This window comes from Cajanus cajan, chromosome 4 (assembly GCF_000230855.2).
Source record: "Cajanus cajan strain Asha chromosome 4, NIPB_CcT2T_4, whole genome shotgun sequence".
Classification (NCBI taxonomy): Eukaryota; Viridiplantae; Streptophyta; class Magnoliopsida; order Fabales; family Fabaceae; genus Cajanus; species Cajanus cajan.
The window spans coordinates 15,916,854-15,936,869 of record NC_138520.1 but is presented as its reverse complement, the minus strand read 5'-3'; the positions used below and the strand labels follow the sequence as shown (position 1 = coordinate 15,936,869).

Below are 20,016 nucleotides of genomic sequence, written 5' to 3'. Positions count from 1 at the left end.
TTGATTTTATAAGTTTAAATTAAATCTATAATCCACTTTTTTTTTTTAAGTAAAATAAAATTTTGAATATTTTTTATGAACTAACAATATAATAGCAAATAAATATATAATACATGACTTTGCCATTTCAGAACCATAGTCGGCCCAAACATGAGGCAAATTAAACCCTTGCTTTAGGTGCCTTTAAAAATAATTACACTAATATTTATATAATTTTAAGGTACATAACTTAAAAACTATTTTTTGTATCCATTTCTAAAAAAATATATAAATATAATTACTGTTTCTTTAAGATTCATCTCTAAAATATTTTAATTTTTTATTCAAAAAATATTATTATTACTTTTTAAAAAAATCTCACTTTAAAACTTACATTAAACCTAATAATATATTATAGCGGAATCTTAGAACGTCAGATCGAAGTATCCCTTTCATTTCTCCTTTTATAGTTCACGCATTCCATTCTTTTGTAAATTCATGTATGCTTTGGCTTTGCACACATAAATTAAGGAACCTACCAGAGTGTCGTCTCATATCATGACTCAATCTTTTCACACGCGTTTCTCTCCACTTTTCAAAAACCAACATAGTTTTAATAAATAAATTAGACCCACTTTGATCAAACAGTAAAGCAATCTCAGAAAAAAAGATGCATGAAGGTGAACAATTATTAGAAGCTTATGAGGAAAAATAAAAATAAAATAAAGTTAGTTCCTTTGGCTGGCACATAAAGCAAACCCCACTAGTCACACCAATTAACATACCTTTCTTCTTGTCTCGTTAACCCTTGTCTTTTTTTCTCAACAAGTTTTGCATCACCTTCTCCTTAACCACCAAGGAAGTCTTCTACTTATTGAGAAAGACCCACATGGTCCTTATTTGGGTTACTTTGAAACTCAAGCATCAAGAGTGAGAAGTGAAGAGTGAAGAGTGAAGAGTGAAAAAATGAGTGCTGATTGGGGACCAGTTATTGTTGCTGTGGCTTTGTTCATCCTCTTATCTCCGGGTTTGTTGTTCCAATTTCCAGCAAGGTATAGGGTGGTTGAGTTTGGAAACATGAGCACTAGTGGGATTGCAATTTTGGTTCATGCCATCATATTCTTCTGCATACTTACCATCTTGATTGTAGCAATAGGCATTCACATACACATCAATTGATCAATCCAACTTCATCTTATAAACTCACCACAACAATCTCCATATGTATCTTTACAATTTAATTTTTCTTTTTTTTTTCTTTTTTTTGCTCCTTTGATGTATTAATTTCTCTCTTTAAAGTTTTTCATCTTGGTTACTTCTGGGATACTGTGTAAACCAAAATTGTTCAAAATGGAAAAGGAGATGTATCTATAGGAATTATGTCTTTGTTCTGCGGATTTAATTTGGTCTCATTAACTTGTATCTATTGCATCTTATGACTCTTAGTTCCTAATGAGTTGTTTGAATTAGAATATTCTAGCCGCAATTTTATAGAATCTCGCAATTTTAGAATCTACAGTTTTAGAGTTAATTGAAAGATTGGGCTAATACATAAGTAATTGTCGTGTTGTAATCATTTTTATTGGAAAAAAAAAAAACTTAGACAAACGGACTCTATGTTAAACTTGATTGTGATTGTAAGTATGAACAACGTTTTTCTTGTTCTTTTTAAGGAAAATGTAAAGCAATTTGGTCCAACCTTGACCTTATATCTTTAGTTTCATAGTTAACATATGCTTTTAGCTGACGTGGTTTTTGTTTTTTTTCTTTTTATTGCTATCTTGGAGCTGATAAACAGCCTTTCAAATATTTAAGAATTTGGTTCAATTTTCGGATGGAATATTTTTTTTTCCCCGCTAAAGGATTGTAATATGAATAGAGTTTGTTTGGATAGAAGTTAAAAATACTTTTAAAAGCTTATTTATTAAAAAAAATTCTCAAAAATATTTCAAAATTTGTATTTAAATAAAGTGAAAATTATATAAGTTTTCCTGTACATCCTTGAAAAAAAACTGGGTTGAGGCCTCAAGACTCGGTTCTCTCTCATAACACAACTTGTCAGCAATTGTAGTAACCTTTCTTTTATATATATTTTACTTATTTATTTCTACGGCAAGACCACATCTTACACGAGAAAGGATTCAAAATCAATTTAAATTTGTGACTTAAAAATTAATTTTGATGTATTTATAGCAAAATATTCAAGTCTCACTTTTATGTTGACCCCAGCGAAATTCGATGTTAAAAAATATTTAAAACTTAATGTTTTAAAAAAAAACAAATAAAGATAAAATATGAAATCGTTAATTTAAATTGATACGTTTTGCAAATGCCATACAAATTTTATACCGATGTAACATATTTCAATATATATTGTAGAACATTTCAGTATATAAAGTCTTTTATAATTTGATGAATTAATCGTTCATAATATTCAATTAGTTCTTTTAAACATTGAAAAAACTTGGTCCGCACGGCATGAACATCCAATTAAGCAAGTTATCTGTTAAAGCAAGTTTTAAAGAAGTTTTTTCTTCTTTCTTTTTTTGTCAACAAAAGAAATTTATTAATAATTAAGCACTAGAAGTACAAAAGTAATTACCACACTCCAACAAGTGATAAATAAGAAATATCAATCATCCCAACCAAACCTAATAAAACATAATTCAATTACATAAGTAAATTGCAAGTGAGTTCATGTCATTGACTAAAAGAGCATGTGAAGTCCTTTGTCAGTTTTTTTAGTCAAAAGTTCATGAAAAAAACAAAACATCTTGTACTACTTTGTAATTACTTTGAAGGTTGTATAGGCATGAATACCAATTTAGTTAAGCCAAACATGTTATAATTTAATTAGTTTACTTATAAAAAAAAAAAACATCATCAATCATGGAGCCAAAATTTTTACACTTATACAGTATCTTTATTATCCATGTAAATTAATTACAGACTTGTTAACCAAATGGAACTGAATTTTTCTTTAAGTAAAATTTTAAATTTGAATCTTGTAAATAAGAAGAGCATGACTAAGAAAAGAAATTCATTAAAGTTGATTAATCAAATTTTTAAATAAAGATTAGTAACTGATAAAATCATCTCAATTTAAAAAAATTAATATATTATGTGTTGGATGTACAAAATTTACATTTCCATGCAATCTACATGCATACGCAAGCAAGAATTATTTGTTTCGGCTTTATAGGCATATATTTCTCTTGTTAGAGGTTCAGAGAAAATAAAAAATAAAAAAAAAAGAATGTAAATCTAAATAATCAGAAAATGATTTCATTCCCATCAAATTATTTTGTTATGATAAAATTTATTTGTGACATTAATTTATATATTAAAATTAAATAAACATACCAAAATGTACTATGCATATTTTCACATACCAATACTTTGTGAAGTTAATTACATGTGGCATACCTGAATAGCATATCATATTGTGATAATGACTTGGCATTATTCTTTGGTGTTACACTAGTACTGTTAGGTGCTCTACTAGTGAGGGAGACAAAGTTATAGTATGGTTTAGGTGATGCAAAAGTGGATCCATGACCATCGGAGAATGAACTTCGCGTTGTATTTGTTATTCAATTCAAATTACTTCAATTTTTATCTAAAGCATGTACAAGACAAAGTATGAACTTGAGGGTAGAAGAAATACACTTTAAAAATGGGCAATCACAACAATAAGTAAAGTTTTAATAAAGTTCAAGCAAATCATAATCATTAAAGTCTAATTACTAGGATTAGCTTAGTAATTAAGTGAGGAAGAACTGAAATAGTTAGAAATATACTATATAAGTTTAATTTTCGTTTTTATAATCTCTTTAATCTTAAAAAAAAAAATCATTAAGGTCTCAAAAGAGTTCAAGCAACATTACAATGAGTTATCTCAAAATGAAATGTGTATAATTTTGTTAAAGTCTTTAATCTGATGAATTTCCAAAAACCCTCTCCCCTCAAAAACAAAGAAATATCTCTACCTTATTTTCAACCGATTTATAAGTCCAAACCTTTAAGGATTATTTTCTTTTTTTTTTTTACTCTTTCTGCTTGCTTATTTCGTCATTCCCTCCTTTACTTCTCACGAGACATGGTGTTTAGAAAAAACTTTTTTCTCCATTGTTATTGAGTTTCAACTTTTGATGATGTCAATTCTAGATTTCTTTTTTTTAGCTTTACTTTGATTTTATTGATTTGACTTGTTTATCTTGAATGGTAATACATGCATGGAATTGGAAACCATCTTCAGTGTATGATGCACATTGACCGGATTATGCATGTGTTGGCATTTGTAGAAATTAGGATGTCCAAATACCACATTTGCATGTTGTTACCCCTTAATAACAACACCAACTTCCTTCTTTCTTAAGATTTTTATTTTGTTTTCTTTGTATTGTTGATTTGTTGCTTCTTCTTTTTTATTTTTTATTTTATTTTGTTCTTTGTTCAATTTATATTGTAATTGGATTAAAGACACGTTATTTATTTATTATATTTTTTTTTATTTTTTTAATTGAGTATAACTCAAACTGATTTGAAAAAAGAAAACAAAATTGAATATATATTAGCCTTACTCAAATAATTAATAAATAAAAAGGAAAAAAGAAACGAACAAAATATGTGACAAACAAAAATAGGTTTTCCATTACAAACAAAGATATGTTTGAAGCTTCAAATCCTTAAAGTTGTGTCATGTAAATTGTTAAAGATAAAAGACCATTTAAAAATACATTATTAACATTTAGTTGCTGAAGGTCCACTTGTGTTTGAGAGCTAAGGTAAAGATAAATAGATAATCTTTATAATAACTTAATTAACAATAAAAAAAATCTCATTAAAACTAAATTTGGATAATTGATAAAGCCATTTGGCACAAGACGAGTCTTGTACCTATCAATTAAGCCTTCTCAATTAAGTCATTTAGATTTTCTTTGATACGGAAAACTCATTTACAACTAATAGTTTTTATGCTTAGTTAGGAGGTAGAGGAACAAGTGTGAATAGAATATTCTAAATGGGAAAAGTAATTTAAACAGGAATTTTAAAGTTTTTATGATTAAATTTTGTTTGGATATTACATTAAAATAAATTTAAATTTTCAATATTTTAAAATGTCATGTAATTAACTAAATCTTAGAATTCTAAATCCCCTCAAAAAAGAAAAAATTATAAAATTCAAAGTAACTTTCTCATAGACAGACCTTTTGCTCTTATGGATGTACTTGCTCTCGTGGAAGCAACTCTTAAGAAATGGTCATTATTTAATGATCTTTTTGGTAGTTTTTCTATCAAAATTCATCTCCTCCTATCTTTTGTTTCCTTCCACCACATTTTATGTTTTAGTTTAATTTTGCTTTCTCTCGACTTTACACTTTTTCCATTTTGTGTTTTCATTTAATTGCAAGTGTAAATACAGTCAATTTTCACTTTCACACTATATCCATTTTGGTGATGTTGGATTCCACATAGGATTTATCTAATCCCTTGATTTTATAAAATCATCATGGTACAACCAACACCACAAATTCTCAAAATTCCCTCGTGTTATGTACTCTTTACATCCAACAATTCTTCTCAGAAGATCTAGGTCTTAATAAAACAAATATAAAGACTGTAATATTTTGCAAGTTCTTTTTTCATGGTTCTAATACTTTCAAAAACTTAGAGACCGCTATTAATAATAATATCTTTTTCTTTGTACTACTTCCCTTGTAATTCAATGTTAATTACACAACTCTGCAGTTGCCCAAATGATATATAAAGAAAGTAACTTTTATGAAACAAATTAATAAATATTTAGGATGTAGTAACTTCTATAGAACTTATTGACAACTTTCCTCCAAGTGAAAGATATAAGACTTGAAGTGCAAGAAGTTTTGAACCACAAGAACAAAACTTCGTGAACTATTCTTCAATCTCAAACACTCACTCTCCCAATGAATGTAGTGATTGTTTGGAGAAATTCTATTCCGAAGATTAGTTCCATCTTCTATCAATCTCTTGGCCTTTAATATTTGGTTTTTGATATAAAAACAAAGAAATAGAATTCATTATATTAAATAATTCTTTAAGAAAATAAACATATATTGTTTTGAGAACTAAATAATTAGGGTAAAAAGGAGTAGGAATAAAATGTATTTTCCAGAATATCCAACTTAGATTTCAATTTAATACATGAAATCTTTTAAAATTTTAATTAATCAACTAAAACCAAGTAATAGGTCTAGAAGTCAAGTTGCTATAGTTTTTATAATTATTGTTTGAGAATGTTATAAAGTCATTCATGATCCTTCACCTAATATTTAAAGCTTTTAGGATAGTTGATCATTGCATGGTATAACAAACTCTATAATATACTCATTAGGGTGCCCTAGTATATCATGTCACAAAGATATATAATTAGTTGATACAATAGTAAATTGAACAAAATATGAAACCAAATATCTCGTGTTACTAGTAAATGGTTGGAGCTAAAGTATTCAAAACATATACAAGCTAGAGGATCACTTGACCTCGAATTAGGACTTCACTAGTTTCTTAAGAGATTTAACAAGAAAAAAGTCAACATAAAACTAAGAAAATAATGAATTATCCTTGGCAAACTTGCTAACACTAATCAAATTCTTTGTTATAGAAGGGGCATGAAATAAATGATCTAAGTGAAGGGAGATGTGGAAATTAATAGGTGAAGGAAATTGAAACACCAAGGTTGTTTGTGTGTAATGAGAATCATTGGTTATGTGAAAAGAAGAAACACTAAAGTTTGAGTACCATGTGTTACCAAAGATAGAAGTAGTATTAGTGATCATGGCACTTGGTTTATGCAAAAATTAGGGACGTGATTGAGTGTGAGACCAATTCTAGGTGTAAAGAGAAAAGTTTCTTTGATTTTGTACAATATAGGAGTTTGGAACAAATGATTGGAAGTATTAAACCCTTGATAGCCTTAAGGAGCATTAAAACTCTAAAACCCTTGAAAATATTGAGGCATAGTAGCTAGGTTGATATGTTTGATCATAACGATGAAAACAACAAATAACAATATGCCCAAACTTGAAGCATACTTGGTATTGGACATTGGAGTACCAACTATTGTGGCCACCATGGCTCAACCATAGCCAAATCTAGAGCCATGAAGCCCTTGACCTTGATTTCCACTCTCTGAACTTTGTGCAACATGAAGTTGTGCAATAGTAGAGTTCAATTGACATTGTAAGGGGTGAATTTCCTAGCAGTTCTTCAATGATATTGATAGTGGTAAAGTTATAAATAAGTTTCTTACAAAGCTTCTCAAGACAGATCTCATGTGCAAGAAAAAGCGCTTAAACCTCTTTGACCAATAGTGGATTATTTTTCATCACTGAGACTGCAAAACTATAATATTGAGGTTCTCCTTTAAGAATCATATTGGTGTGTTCTTGGAGAGAAATAAGATCATCGACAAAAGCCAAAGTGTCGACTACAGCTTTATTTCACAAGTGGAACTTCATATTTGATTTAGTGTCTAGGCTTGTAGATTGCAACTCTATGCAAAGTTTATGTATCTTCGTACGAGTCTACTTTTGAAATAAATCGTGAATTTTCTCGTACAATTGATAAAAGTGAACACTTTCGAGAACTCACAAGATTGAACTTGAAAGCAACAATTAAAGTTACGATAGAAGCATTTGATCATGTTGTTATCAACTAGAATATATAGTATTAATAATACTTGCATCGCGATCTGATTCAACGTGAAATCAATAAATTTTTTGAACAAACACGAAAATGTTAAGGTCCATGTGCCTTAATGACCAATTCTACTCTCGTTGAAGCCATAATTGAAAGCTCTTATCATCAAGCTTCTTAAAGATTAAATGAGAAAATGTGATCAAAGTAGAGGAAGAAGTTCATCAGTCATGCTTAGATCTTCAAGCTTTGTATACCATGTTAGAGGTTCAAAGAGAATAGAAAAAAATTATAAATCTGAATAACTAGAAAATAATTTCATTCATATTAAATTATTTTGTTACAATGATTTATATAGAGAGAAAACAACATTACAACTAATTGACTATATGAGTGGGTGATAATTGTTAAACAAATTGACTAATTCTTTACATTTATAACATATCTAAAAAAATATCACAATCTAATATTTTTAGAGTAAATTACATTCCCATTCCTGAAACATATCAATATTATAATGCTTTTTCCTCTTATGTTAAAAAGTACATTTTTTATCTTATTTTAAATTTAATTATATATTTTACATTTTTTTTATCAAGTAAATGAATGACAATAAATTAAAAATATTTTAATATCTATTTTAATTAAAAATATATTTTAAAATTTTATAATGAATATTCTTTAGTGATGCTATGTTAAATATTTTAAATTATATTATATATTTTAATATAATAAGAGAGTGTATAATACTCATGTTTCTAAGGAATAAAAGTTAATTTATTCTATATTTTACATATAAACGAATGATAATAATTGCATCTTACATTAATAACATTAAAATAAATAATTAAATTATATATATATATATATTTAAAAAAGAGAATAATATAATATTTTGTTACTCTCATCTCTCATGAAAGACTAACTAATATACTCTCTTTTTTTATTTTATATTAAACCAGATCAAACTTGCTTTTATGTATATATTTATTATCAAAACAACCAATTAATTATTCTATAACAACTTGTTTTTGCGTATCGAATACACAGACACAAAGTATAGTCAATTTAAAAAATAATTTTTAAGGTAACTGGAATTGTATATTTGATTACAAAATTAATGTTATAAATACGATCCAAAATCCCTCCATCCAAGAAACAAAAATATTAAAATGTCGACACATAAAGTGAATCCTCAAGGTTCAATTTAGCATTGAAATAATAAATAATAAAACAAAGTTTGAGATTAATCACTAAAACAATAGTAACTGCAGTTCTAATTTGCTTTTATGTACCCAATACATGTTTAATTGTTAAAACAAAAGCAGCTTCAGTACCAAATTCAGCTGCAAAATCCCATTCCAGAAGAAAAACCATGGTTACTGTAATATTAATATAAATTCAGTTTAAATCGATTCAAACTTGAAATCAATAACTACAAACCAATGTGATCGGATCGATTATTAAAAAGAAATATCCCAAAAAAATCTATAAAAAGAATAAAATTGCACTTAGTTTTCAATTTTTTAATCTATTCACCTTTTTTTTTTCTTTTTGAATTAGATGTGAACATCCTACCTTTTACAATTTGATTTCCATTTTGATGCATTTTTAATATAAAAGATTTTACATTCTTAATAATTAAAAAGAGTTTACAATCTTAATCAAATTGATAAAACAATTATTGTATAAAGTATAAACATAAATTATTTACTCTTATTAGCATAGTTTTAAAAATCGGACCGGTCATCGAACCGGTTAAGGTACTGGGTCAATGGGTCAAAGGTTGAACCGGTGGGTCACTAGTTGAACCGCATGACTCGATTTTTATTTATTTTTATTAAAAAATATTCATATTAAATATATTTTATACTTATAAATTTTAATAAATTCATATATTATTTTAAATTTCAATTTTTCTATCTTATTTAAAATTATTTTTATTTTTATTTTGTAAAAAAATATATAAAAAAATTACATGTTAAACGGTATATTAATACAAATTAAAAATATAAATAATATGTACATATATAATATGCTTGCAATTAATATCACAAAATAATATATGTAATATTTACATAGATATTGCATTATTAAATATATAATTTAAAATTAATAATATACTATAAAAATTATTTAAATTGTATATATTGCAAACAAATATATTAGAACAAGTAGTCATTGTTATATTTAATAAGACTCCTTGCTTTTTCATTAAGAGATTCAATTTTCATTATTATTTTTGTGATTTATGATCCCTTAAAAAAAAATTTAAAAAAAAAAAGTGGTTGAACCAGTTTGACCCACCGGTTCACCGGTTGAACTGGAAAATTAACCGGTTCAATCCGGTTTGAAACGGGTCGACTGCATAACCGATCCAACTTCAGATTCGGACCGGCTGGACTACCGGTTCCTGGTCCATTAAAACACTGCTTATTAGTTTAAAAGTCTTAATAAGACCTCCCAAAAAAATGCCATAGAAAACTGTAGTAATAATGCTGAACTTATAAATCAAAGCGCCCGTGTTAGAATTTGTGCTATTTGTGTTATATTTTCGGCTTAAAATACTTATTAAGTTTAAAACCAAAGCAAAACTTACAATTTTAACTTAAAATTTCTTCAAAAAGTCCCGTTCTATCCTCATCTATTTAGATAGAAGTCAGGATGAAAAAGAAAAGGCTAGTGTAGGTAACATTTTTTTGGTGCATTAATAGGTAACCTTTTGTAGCTTACTCTTGAACCCATTACTAAAAGAGTAATGATGCATTTTTTATATATTGAAAAGAAATTGAAAAAAAAAGAAGGAAAATTGAACTTTAGGGAAAAAAATACTTAAAAATAAAAATAATAACACTTTCACTTTCTCTCAAGTTTAAATTTAAAACTCTTCTTTCAGTTTTTCATTTTTAATACTTTCTAAAGCAAAGAGATCATTTTAGAGGATAACAAAACGAAAAATCTTAATTATCCATGAAAAAAAAATTTAAGAATTAACATTTTAAAATATCTAGATAATACTAATCAATGGGTTGAATAAGATAAGCCCAAATCACAGTAGCAAAAAATCACAAATTGTGTACAACTTCCACAAAGTGGCAACAAGTGAATTTGGTTATTTATTTCATCTTTCCTTCCCCTAGTTCAGCCTCAACTCACATCAATGCAACTCATTGCGTGCAAAATTTCTTCACTTTTCAATTCTCAAAAAAAAAAAATCAGCTTTTGGATCCAAAAAGTACTCAAAAGTTAGTTCAAACCCAAAAAACCACACTAACAGTCAACCAACTGAACCAAAATCAATTTACACAGTCAGATCTATGTATTATCCATGGCCAAAGAGAAATATAATTGCTTTTTATTTGCATACAAAGGTAATAACAACAACAACAACGACAACAACAAAAGACTACAACAATGATGTTCTTTTTTTCCTTTCTTTCTGAGTAAATATACCTCGGAAGGCAAAAGGGGGCCAGATCCCGGCAACCGGTTCAGCCGGTGTAGATGTGAACTTTAAGGGCCAAGATGATAACGGAGTAGAGAGCAAAGAAGATGAGTGTGTGAATGAAAATAGCTTTTCCGTTTGTCTTCATGCTACTGAACTCTAGCTGCTTCCCGTTACCGGGAAAAGAAAAGAGCAACCCCGGTTGAAGGAGCACGAACAGGACCACCCCAACCAACACTGGTGCCCAATCAGCCATTTCCTCTCTCTCTCTCTCACCCACAAAACCAAAAATTCAAAACAAAAACGAAAAATCACAGATCCTTCAGACCCAGCAAAAAAAATTGAAAAATGTGGCTTTGGGTAGAGAAAGTAATGGTAAAGGTGGTGGCTTTAGGGGGAAGGTTGATGGTTTGTGTTCTTGGGATAGGGACTCATTAGTGATGAGATTAATGAAGAAAGAGACACTTCGAGATTTGGAAGCGCAAGAAATGGGTGGCTGTGATTCTCTGTGCCGATACTAGGAAATTGCTTTAGATGACTTTTCGCTTACGTTAGATTTTCGGGTATGGATGTTGTCGGGTTCGGGTCGGGTTACTTGGCCCAGCTACATATGATGCCATGAAACATTGAAATTTGAAACTGATTTTGTGATCACTCTCTCTTATCCTTTTGTCTGTGCTCATTGTAGTTATACTTTATCTTAATTCATTTACTTTTATTCATTCTTGGCAAATATAAAGTTTGTATTTTTTTTTTTTGTACTATCAAGTATTAAATATATTTATATTTGTTTAAAATTTAATAAAATATTTTTTAAATGTATATAAAAAATTAATATAAAATTTAATATAAAATAATAATTACAAAATTTAATTGATTAAATTTTATTTTATATAAATTAAAAACTGAATAAAAATGACATAACTATTAAATAAATTTTGAAAAAATCAATTAAAGAGAACAATTAAAAAAAATAGAGCAAGTCAATTAAAGAGAACGGATAGAAAAATAAAACAAGTCAACTAAAGACAACAGAGAGAAAAATAAAACAAGTCAGTGATATTATTATTTACGTATAAGAATTTCAAAAAATAGGAGAATGGAATAGGAACAGTAATACAGTATTATATATGAGCAGTAGTGCAGTATTATTAGGAGAGAAAAGAATGGAGAAGACATGAGCAATTGAGCATAAACAAAAAAAAGAGAAGAAAAACTCACTTGAAAATTCTTGAAACACTTAAAAAGTCACTTCAAACAATCTTCCAAAATCTAATGGGTTTGAATGAGATTATTTTATAAATTTGGTATTTATAAATATCACTAAAAAGTCTTTCAAAATCTCTTTAATACAACAATTCTTTAAAATTTCTAAATTTTTAAGCATCAATGAATTATTTCTAAGTTGTAAAAAGTCTCAAATGAATACCAATAAATTTTAATAAACTCTTTAAAAATCTTGAAAATTTAAATTAAATATCATTAAATTATTTTTAAGTGATATAAAATCCTAATTATATATAAAAAAAAATCTTTTAAAATTCTATAAAATCTTAAACCAATACACCCCTAAAAAAGATATTTTAATATCAAAATCGAGTTCAAACATATTTAATTGTGATCTTTAATAACACCGCCTTTATTGTTGATCCGTGACCACTATTACCGGCTACCACTACACAAGTAAAGCTAAAGAACATAAAGAACCAAAGAAATGGAACCGCCAAGGTTAAGAAAAAGTTGTTTTTGAAAAAAGAAAATAATGCATTCAGCTCATGCGTGCGTGTTTTTGCATGTTTTCTGTGCGTGGTTGGCTGATATATATATTCTGCTTTTGTATCTTCTTTTTCTTCCATCTTCTTTTAATTTTGTTTTCTCCAACTCCCTTGCATAATGGCATAAAGGGGGACAAAAAAGAAATCTGGCTTGTCATTAAGCACTAATGGACAATCATAAGTTTCGTCCACCACACTTTCTTTACATCCTTTAATTTTTAAAATCATTTTATTAGTACAAAATAATTTATTAATTTTTTTATAATTAACTTTTATTACCTTTTAATGTGATTTCTTTTTTAACTGTTTTTTTTATTTATAAGACTAAAACTTATTTAAAGAATTGAATTTAGTATCATTTGAGTCAATGGGTTGCTATCGATTTATGTCTTTGTTTATTGTAATTGAACATAAAAGTCATTTTTAATTTTTATTCTATTGTGGCCATTCTCTAGAACAAGCCTTGCGGGATTATTGACTACCAAAGAAAACGATGCCTTTCTTATCCGGAAAAAGGCACAAAGGGACCCGGATAAAAAGGAGAACAAAGAGATATTAAAGTGAATGATTGATTATTTTTATGCCAAACTTTATAGGATTCCAATTCCCATTGAGGGGTAGAATAGAAAGCCACATAATAATAGTTTAGAACTTCTTTGATCTCTTCAACTTGCTACTCTTCTTTCTTTGTTCTTAGAAGTTTTACAATGAATGATTGGGCTGCTCCACTCATAGCTGCAGCTTTGTTTTGGCTCTTGAGTCCAGGAATGATCTTTCAGTTGCCGGGGAAGAATGCACCCTTTGAGTTTATGAACATGAAGACAACTGTTGCATCCATGTTTGTTCACACGGTTATTTATGGTCTCTTTCTCATGTTGTTCTTCGTTGTTCTTAGTATCCATCTTTATATCTAGACCATGTTACAATAATCTCATCATGTAATCATTGATCAACATGTATGTGCCCTTTTGAATTCACACTTGATTAGTCTTCTTAGTTGGCAACTAATTACTTTCATGAGTAATCTGCTTGGTATTTGTTATTGGAAAGCTAGTGTTTGTTATTGGTAATCTATGTGTGTACAGCTTCTCATGATGATGTTCTTAATACTACCAAGTACCATCTCATGAAGTGAAATATATAGTTTTTTTCTTTTTCTTTTTCTTTTATTTTTTTTTATTTTGCTCCCAATAAACACTACTATTTGGAATTGGATCTTGAATGTGCATTGTTGTTACATTAGTCTTTTTTTATTATTAAAGAAATTCTAAATAAGTTTTGAAATTTTAATTTTGACATCTAAGTTCTTAAACTTAATCATTTATTATTATTTTGGTTAAACAAATGTTAATATATTTTTTTTTACTATAAACGAATGTTAATATTATTACTTATTTCATTTTATTTTAATTTAGAGTGATACCATTGAAAAATTATACTTTTTATTCAATGACTTATTTAAAAAACTAATTTTGATGATAATTTTAGTCTTTTTTTTTTCTCACATATTCTAATTAATACCATTATTTTCCTCTCTTCTCAAAAGTATGGATTTTCAACAATTATTTTATGTTGGGTTGCATTTTTAGTTGAAAAACTAATTATTTGAAAGTAATTTGTGAAGAAAAGAAGTAAAGAGCTTGGCAGGCTAAAAGGAAAAACAATGGCTGTTTGTCTAATTATTTACATATTTTTCCTAAGGTTCTTTTATGCAATATTTTAAGTTTAGAGCATGTATGAATAAATTTATTCAAAGTTACTTTTCAAAGAAAAAAATAAACAAATTTTTCAATAAATTAAGATTAATTTATACACAAATTAATTTTTATTTTTTAAAAAACTATAACTTTTACAAATTAACCTATACATGAGTTAATTTTAAAAATACTTTTAAGATAAATTTACCCCAACATGGTCTTAGTGGGTGTTTGGTTTTCATTTTGAAACGCAATTCTTTCGTCTCTCAATGTTTACATACGAATTTACGTAGAAGCAGCTATTCATTGTTTCAAGTTAAACGTGAAAAACCACGTTAAAACGCGGATGCAAAGAGACGGTTAGTTGCCGTGTGAAATTCAGGTTAATGAATTCTTAAAAGTGGAACTCACTCACTATTCACAATCTGGGTTTTGCAGTGATTTTGTTTTTCAAATCTAGTTTTACGCTAAAGAATTGATTTACACCAACAGCGCGAAGCAGCAAAGTACGGTGCATGGTAAAAACTATAATATCTCATTTAAGTTGTTGGTTTTTTTTTAAAAGTTATTTGTTAAAACAAGTTATAAGTTTAAAATAATAACTTAAACTTATAAATATTTTTTTTAAAAAAAAAATAAACTATTTTTTCATGATTATAATTTAAAATGTATAATTTTTTTAATATTTTTTGTTGATTTATTATATAAAAAAATTAGTTATTTATCTGAAAGAAAATTAAGAACTTAAAAATGCTTTTCAAAAACTTTATATTGACAAATTTTTATTTTAATTATAATAATACTAATATTTTAGTATCTTCAATACATATGCAAAATATTTATTATTTATAATTAAAATTTATAATAAATTATTTTATATAAATATTATGTTTAAATTTGTAAATCATCTTTAGGATTTGTATTAAAAAATATTTTAAATATATAAATCATATTTTAAATTTATTTTAAATATTTTATATTATAACATGATATTATTTTTATTTATTGATAGTTTATTTTAAAAGATGTTAAAATTTAATTCATAAATATTTATGATGAATAAAAAAAATTAAATAAGAAATTAAAAGAAAAACTTTGAAATTACATGTAACTTCATTATATATAATTAAAATTTATAATAAATTATATATATAGCATGTTTAAATATATAAATCTTATTTAAAATACATATGTATACATATTTTTAAATATATAAATTATATTTTAGATTTATAATAAATAATTTATATCATAAAAAGTTATATTTAATATATAAATATCAAAGATAAACAATTATTCATATAGTAGGGTTGGTGCGCGTAGGTCAATAACAAATTTACGTGTTTGACTCATTAAGTTATGGGTTTGTCAAATAAAATTGATTTGTGTGAGAGGCTAAATGTTACTAGGGTTGAAAGTCAATATCAAATTAATTATGTAAATGGACTTATATTATTAAATAAGTGAATGTTCGATTACTAGAAGAGAAAGTCTTTTATTAGAATGATAAATAACGATAAAATAAAATATTTTAATTAAATTAATTAATTTATATATAAATGGATCTTAATAAAAGTAAAATCTAAAAAGTGGTAATCTCATTATCTATTATTATACATGCCATATGCTATTATCCACTTATTAAAGTTATGAGTTGATAACAAAAGTGTAAGAAATATATGTCTAACACTTGACAAAAAAAAAAAAGTGAAATAATTTAGTGTAACACACTCATGGTTATTGAGACAATACAGAGGATCATGTTGCATGATGTAAATCGATACCAAAGGAATGGGACAATAATGATGGTGTGATATCTCAATTTTGTTCAGATTAATATCAAAATTAAAAAATTTAAAAAAACAACAATAAAATAAAAAATAGAAATTTATCTAAAAAAAACATACAAAAAAAAACAAAAAAAAAGAAGAGAGAATGTGCTCCAATAGAAAGAATAGAAGAAGATACACTCATAAAAAGAAATACACTCTAAACTTTTATTTTGGATACTGCAATCAAGATGACTTTTTTTTTTTAATGTTTTTTATAATTGTTATATCAAGATAGGCAATTCAGCTTTTATGCCATGCATGTATGAGGATAGGCCAAGCTAGTTGTTACCTTTGGCAGAATTATTTGGTCTTTTACACCACTCTTCTTCATAAGGTTTGAAACAGACACAAGAACAGGGGGACTATTCACTAAAAAATTCCAACATCTCACATAACGACCTTCTAAGAAAGAAAAAAAAAACCAAACCAAAGCATGTTGTAAAAGATCACAAAAGCTTAAGCACTACACCCATTGTAGGACCCAAGTAAACCTTTTAGATACCATGAAATTCACCTTAAGAAGCAAGGTCATTTGTAGTGATATTCGTTATTGACAAATCTTAATTGTCGTTGATAAAAGATATTGTTTCAACAAGAAAATTATCGTTATATATTGTTACAAGAATAATTCTTGCAAAAAGTTTTTGCAATAATATTTGATGTCATTGTAATTTTTGCATAATTGTTGCTATCATTAGTGATTTGTACTAATTACTAAAGTCATTGTCATATTTTACACATTTTAACCACTATTATTGTTACAAAAGACACATTTCTCATCAGTCAAAATTGTTAGAATAATATAACTTATTTTAACAATTAATATTAATGCAATTGAATATATTTTCTTAACGATTAAATTTATTATAATAAAATATCTTTTCTCGACATAATATGTCTTCCTTAATTATAGCTAATATTTCAGTGAAAGACATAAAACTAAAATGATACTTTGGAATATGATCAACTTTCACTTTTGTCAACTTTGTGTTGGCAATAAAACTAAGTTTGTACTTATAATTTGTAATTTTGAATTTGATATCATTTTTGCCTACCAACAAATTTTTAATGAATAAGGTAGTTCCTTCTTCTAAAATTGGCTTCAACGTAGGTATCAACGCCTTTTTGACGAAAGCATGAATTTTGATAGACTATTAAAATAATATTCATATAGTTAACAAATGGTCTTATGAATTACAATGAAAGCATAAATAAAATAATTTTTTACAAATAAAATATATACTTTTTCATCTAGAAGCAGAATCTCAATATTCTTGACTTCTTTATTTGGATTGTTGTACTAAGTAGTGGTATAAATGGGTTAGGTTGGATTTGATCGAGTTTGGATAAATCCGTTACTTGACCCAATAAAAAATTAACAGGTTGGATTGTGTAAGACCCGTATGGATTCTTTCTTTTCTCAACCCCCTTCCTCTCTAAACTCTCACTCCCACATTCTCTTATCTCACTCTCAATCCTCCCCCTTTTCACTTAGACCTTCCTTTTTCCTGCTACTAGGTGGTGGAACTGAGTGAAGTGGGTTGCTAGCTGGTGTTGAAGTTCTCTATTCTCCTTTCCCGTGTTCAAGCTTCCTTCGTTTTCTCTTTGGGTTCTCTCCGACCCTTGGATTTCTTCATACCGAGGTAAGGGAAGTTAGTATTTTGGTTGCGTTTTTGGCTGGAAAATGGGTTTAGGAACTCATTTGGCTGCTGGTGATTGATTTTGTGTTTGGCTGAGTTGCTGGAAAAAATTGGGGTTTTGGGGTTTTATGGTTTTGAGTCAAAATTTGAGATTTTCTTTGATCTGTTGTTGCATGCGCATAAAGCTGGTACTTTCGAGCTCCTTGATGAAAATGTGGCACTTTGAACCGTTTGCATGTGAGTTTTCTGTGAAATTTTGCAGGTTTTGGAAATTTTTCGAACTTGGGAGAGTTACTGATGAGTTCGCGCTGAGCGCTGTTCTTCGCGCCGGGCGCGCGACCACCAGGAGACTCTGTTTAGGCAAGCCCGCCGGGCGCAAGGCTGTGTGCGCTGGGCGAGCTTGCAAATGGGGGTCTCTGGTTGGCCCGCGTCGGGCGTGACTCGAGCTGCGCTGGGCGCGATATCAAGAGTAACATGTTTTTGGGATACTTGGACTGCGCTAGGCGCACTTTTGGACTCGCTGGGCGCGGAGGCTCCTTGGGAGTCTCTGCCAAGGGCACGCCGGGCGCAATTGTGAATTGCACTGGGCGCGAGACCCTGGTAGGTCTCTGCCTTCCCCACGCTGGGCGCGGGTTAGGCTCCGCTGGGCGCACGAGACTCCTTGAGTCTCTGCCAGACAGGCGCTAGGCGCAATTCGGAATTGCGCCAGGCGCGGGAGAGCCTTGGTGCTCTCGGGTTGAGTCGCGCTGGGCGCAACCTCGAGTGCGCCGGGCGCGCAAGGAGATGATGATCTATAGGATGTTGACTGTGGAGTTGTGCCGAAAGTGTTAATCAATGATGTTATATGCTGAACCAAGCGAATTTGATAAATATGTTGTGATGATTAGGGGATTAAGCTGAGATAAATATGTTAGTTGTATTAGAGGTGTATTGTTGAGCTGGAATCAATGGATTAATAAGAGAAATTATATAGTATAGCGGAATTATAGACCGTTGGGATGAATTGTAGAAAGTAATAATTGTGTTGAATTGCTGTGCTGTGCTGTGCTGTACTGTGCTGAGATATGCTGGGTTGGGTGATATTATAGCCGCTAAGTCGGTGCTGTTGTTAGCCACACATGTGGTGCTGATTCTAACCGCTAAGGCGGTGCTGTTGTTGCTGCTTTGCGGTGCCGTTATAGCCACTAGAGTGGTGCTGTTGTTGCCGCTTTGCGGTGCCGTTATAGCCACTAGAGTGGTGCTGTTGTTGCTGCTAAGCAGTGCTGATATTGCCGCATTGCGGTGCTGATATTGTTGAGTGGTATAAGCTGTACAAGTGTGCTGATAACTGTATCTGTTGTTATTTATATTGACATTTATATAATTGTATGCTGAATTTTAATTTCACTAGCTTACCCTTTTGTTGTTTTCCATGTTTTTGGACTGCGATGATCATACTGTGTATGGGAGCAGGGCAGGAATAGATGTGCGTCTTGTGGTGAGGTTGGTGGACCTTGCAGCTGTTTTGCTTGGCGATGTTGTTTTGCTTGTGGCTACGTGGGATAGTAGCATTTGGTTGTATTTTTTCTTTAGTACACTTTAACTCTAGTCAGACTGGAACCTTGTATATCTATATATTCTAGATCCTATATTCATATACTTGTTCTATCTGTCTGGTGTTTCTAGTGTGCTATGCCGGGCGTAGTGACCAGTCGGGTCGTTACACTTTAGTGGTATCAGAGCAGTTCGAGTCTAGTGGATACTCTTTGGGGGTGGTCCCTTTAGGCTTTTTGCTGTGTTAGCTCTGTGCTGTGTTGTTTTGTTGTGATGTCTGCTGTGCTGAAAATTGCTGTGCTGAAATTGTTGTGGTGATTTGTTGTGCTGTTGATTTGGTGTGGTTTAGTTATTGTTTACTAAAGATGTTGTTACCTTTGTAGAAGATGACTAGGACAAATGAGCAGATAGCCCGTGCCCTAGAGATGTTGGCCATGG

The 20,016-nt window shown here is 29.1% G+C and overlaps 2 protein-coding genes across 2 annotated transcripts; both read left to right on the top strand.

Moving 5' to 3' along the window:
• Nucleotides 1-755: 755 nt before the first annotated feature.
• LOC109809568 (DUF3339-domain containing protein) lies at nt 756-1,381 on the top strand. Its single transcript, XM_020372907.3, has one exon. It carries the CDS (start codon nt 946-948, stop codon nt 1,156-1,158), a length of 213 nt encoding a protein of 70 aa, XP_020228496.1. The 5' UTR covers nt 756-945; the 3' UTR covers nt 1,159-1,381.
• A 12,079-nt stretch (nt 1,382-13,460) lies between these two features.
• LOC109809786 (DUF3339-domain containing protein) lies at nt 13,461-14,036 on the top strand. Its single transcript, XM_020373184.3, has one exon. It carries the CDS (start codon nt 13,584-13,586, stop codon nt 13,788-13,790), a length of 207 nt encoding a protein of 68 aa, XP_020228773.1. The 5' UTR covers nt 13,461-13,583; the 3' UTR covers nt 13,791-14,036.
• Nucleotides 14,037-20,016: the final 5,980 nt, after the last annotated feature.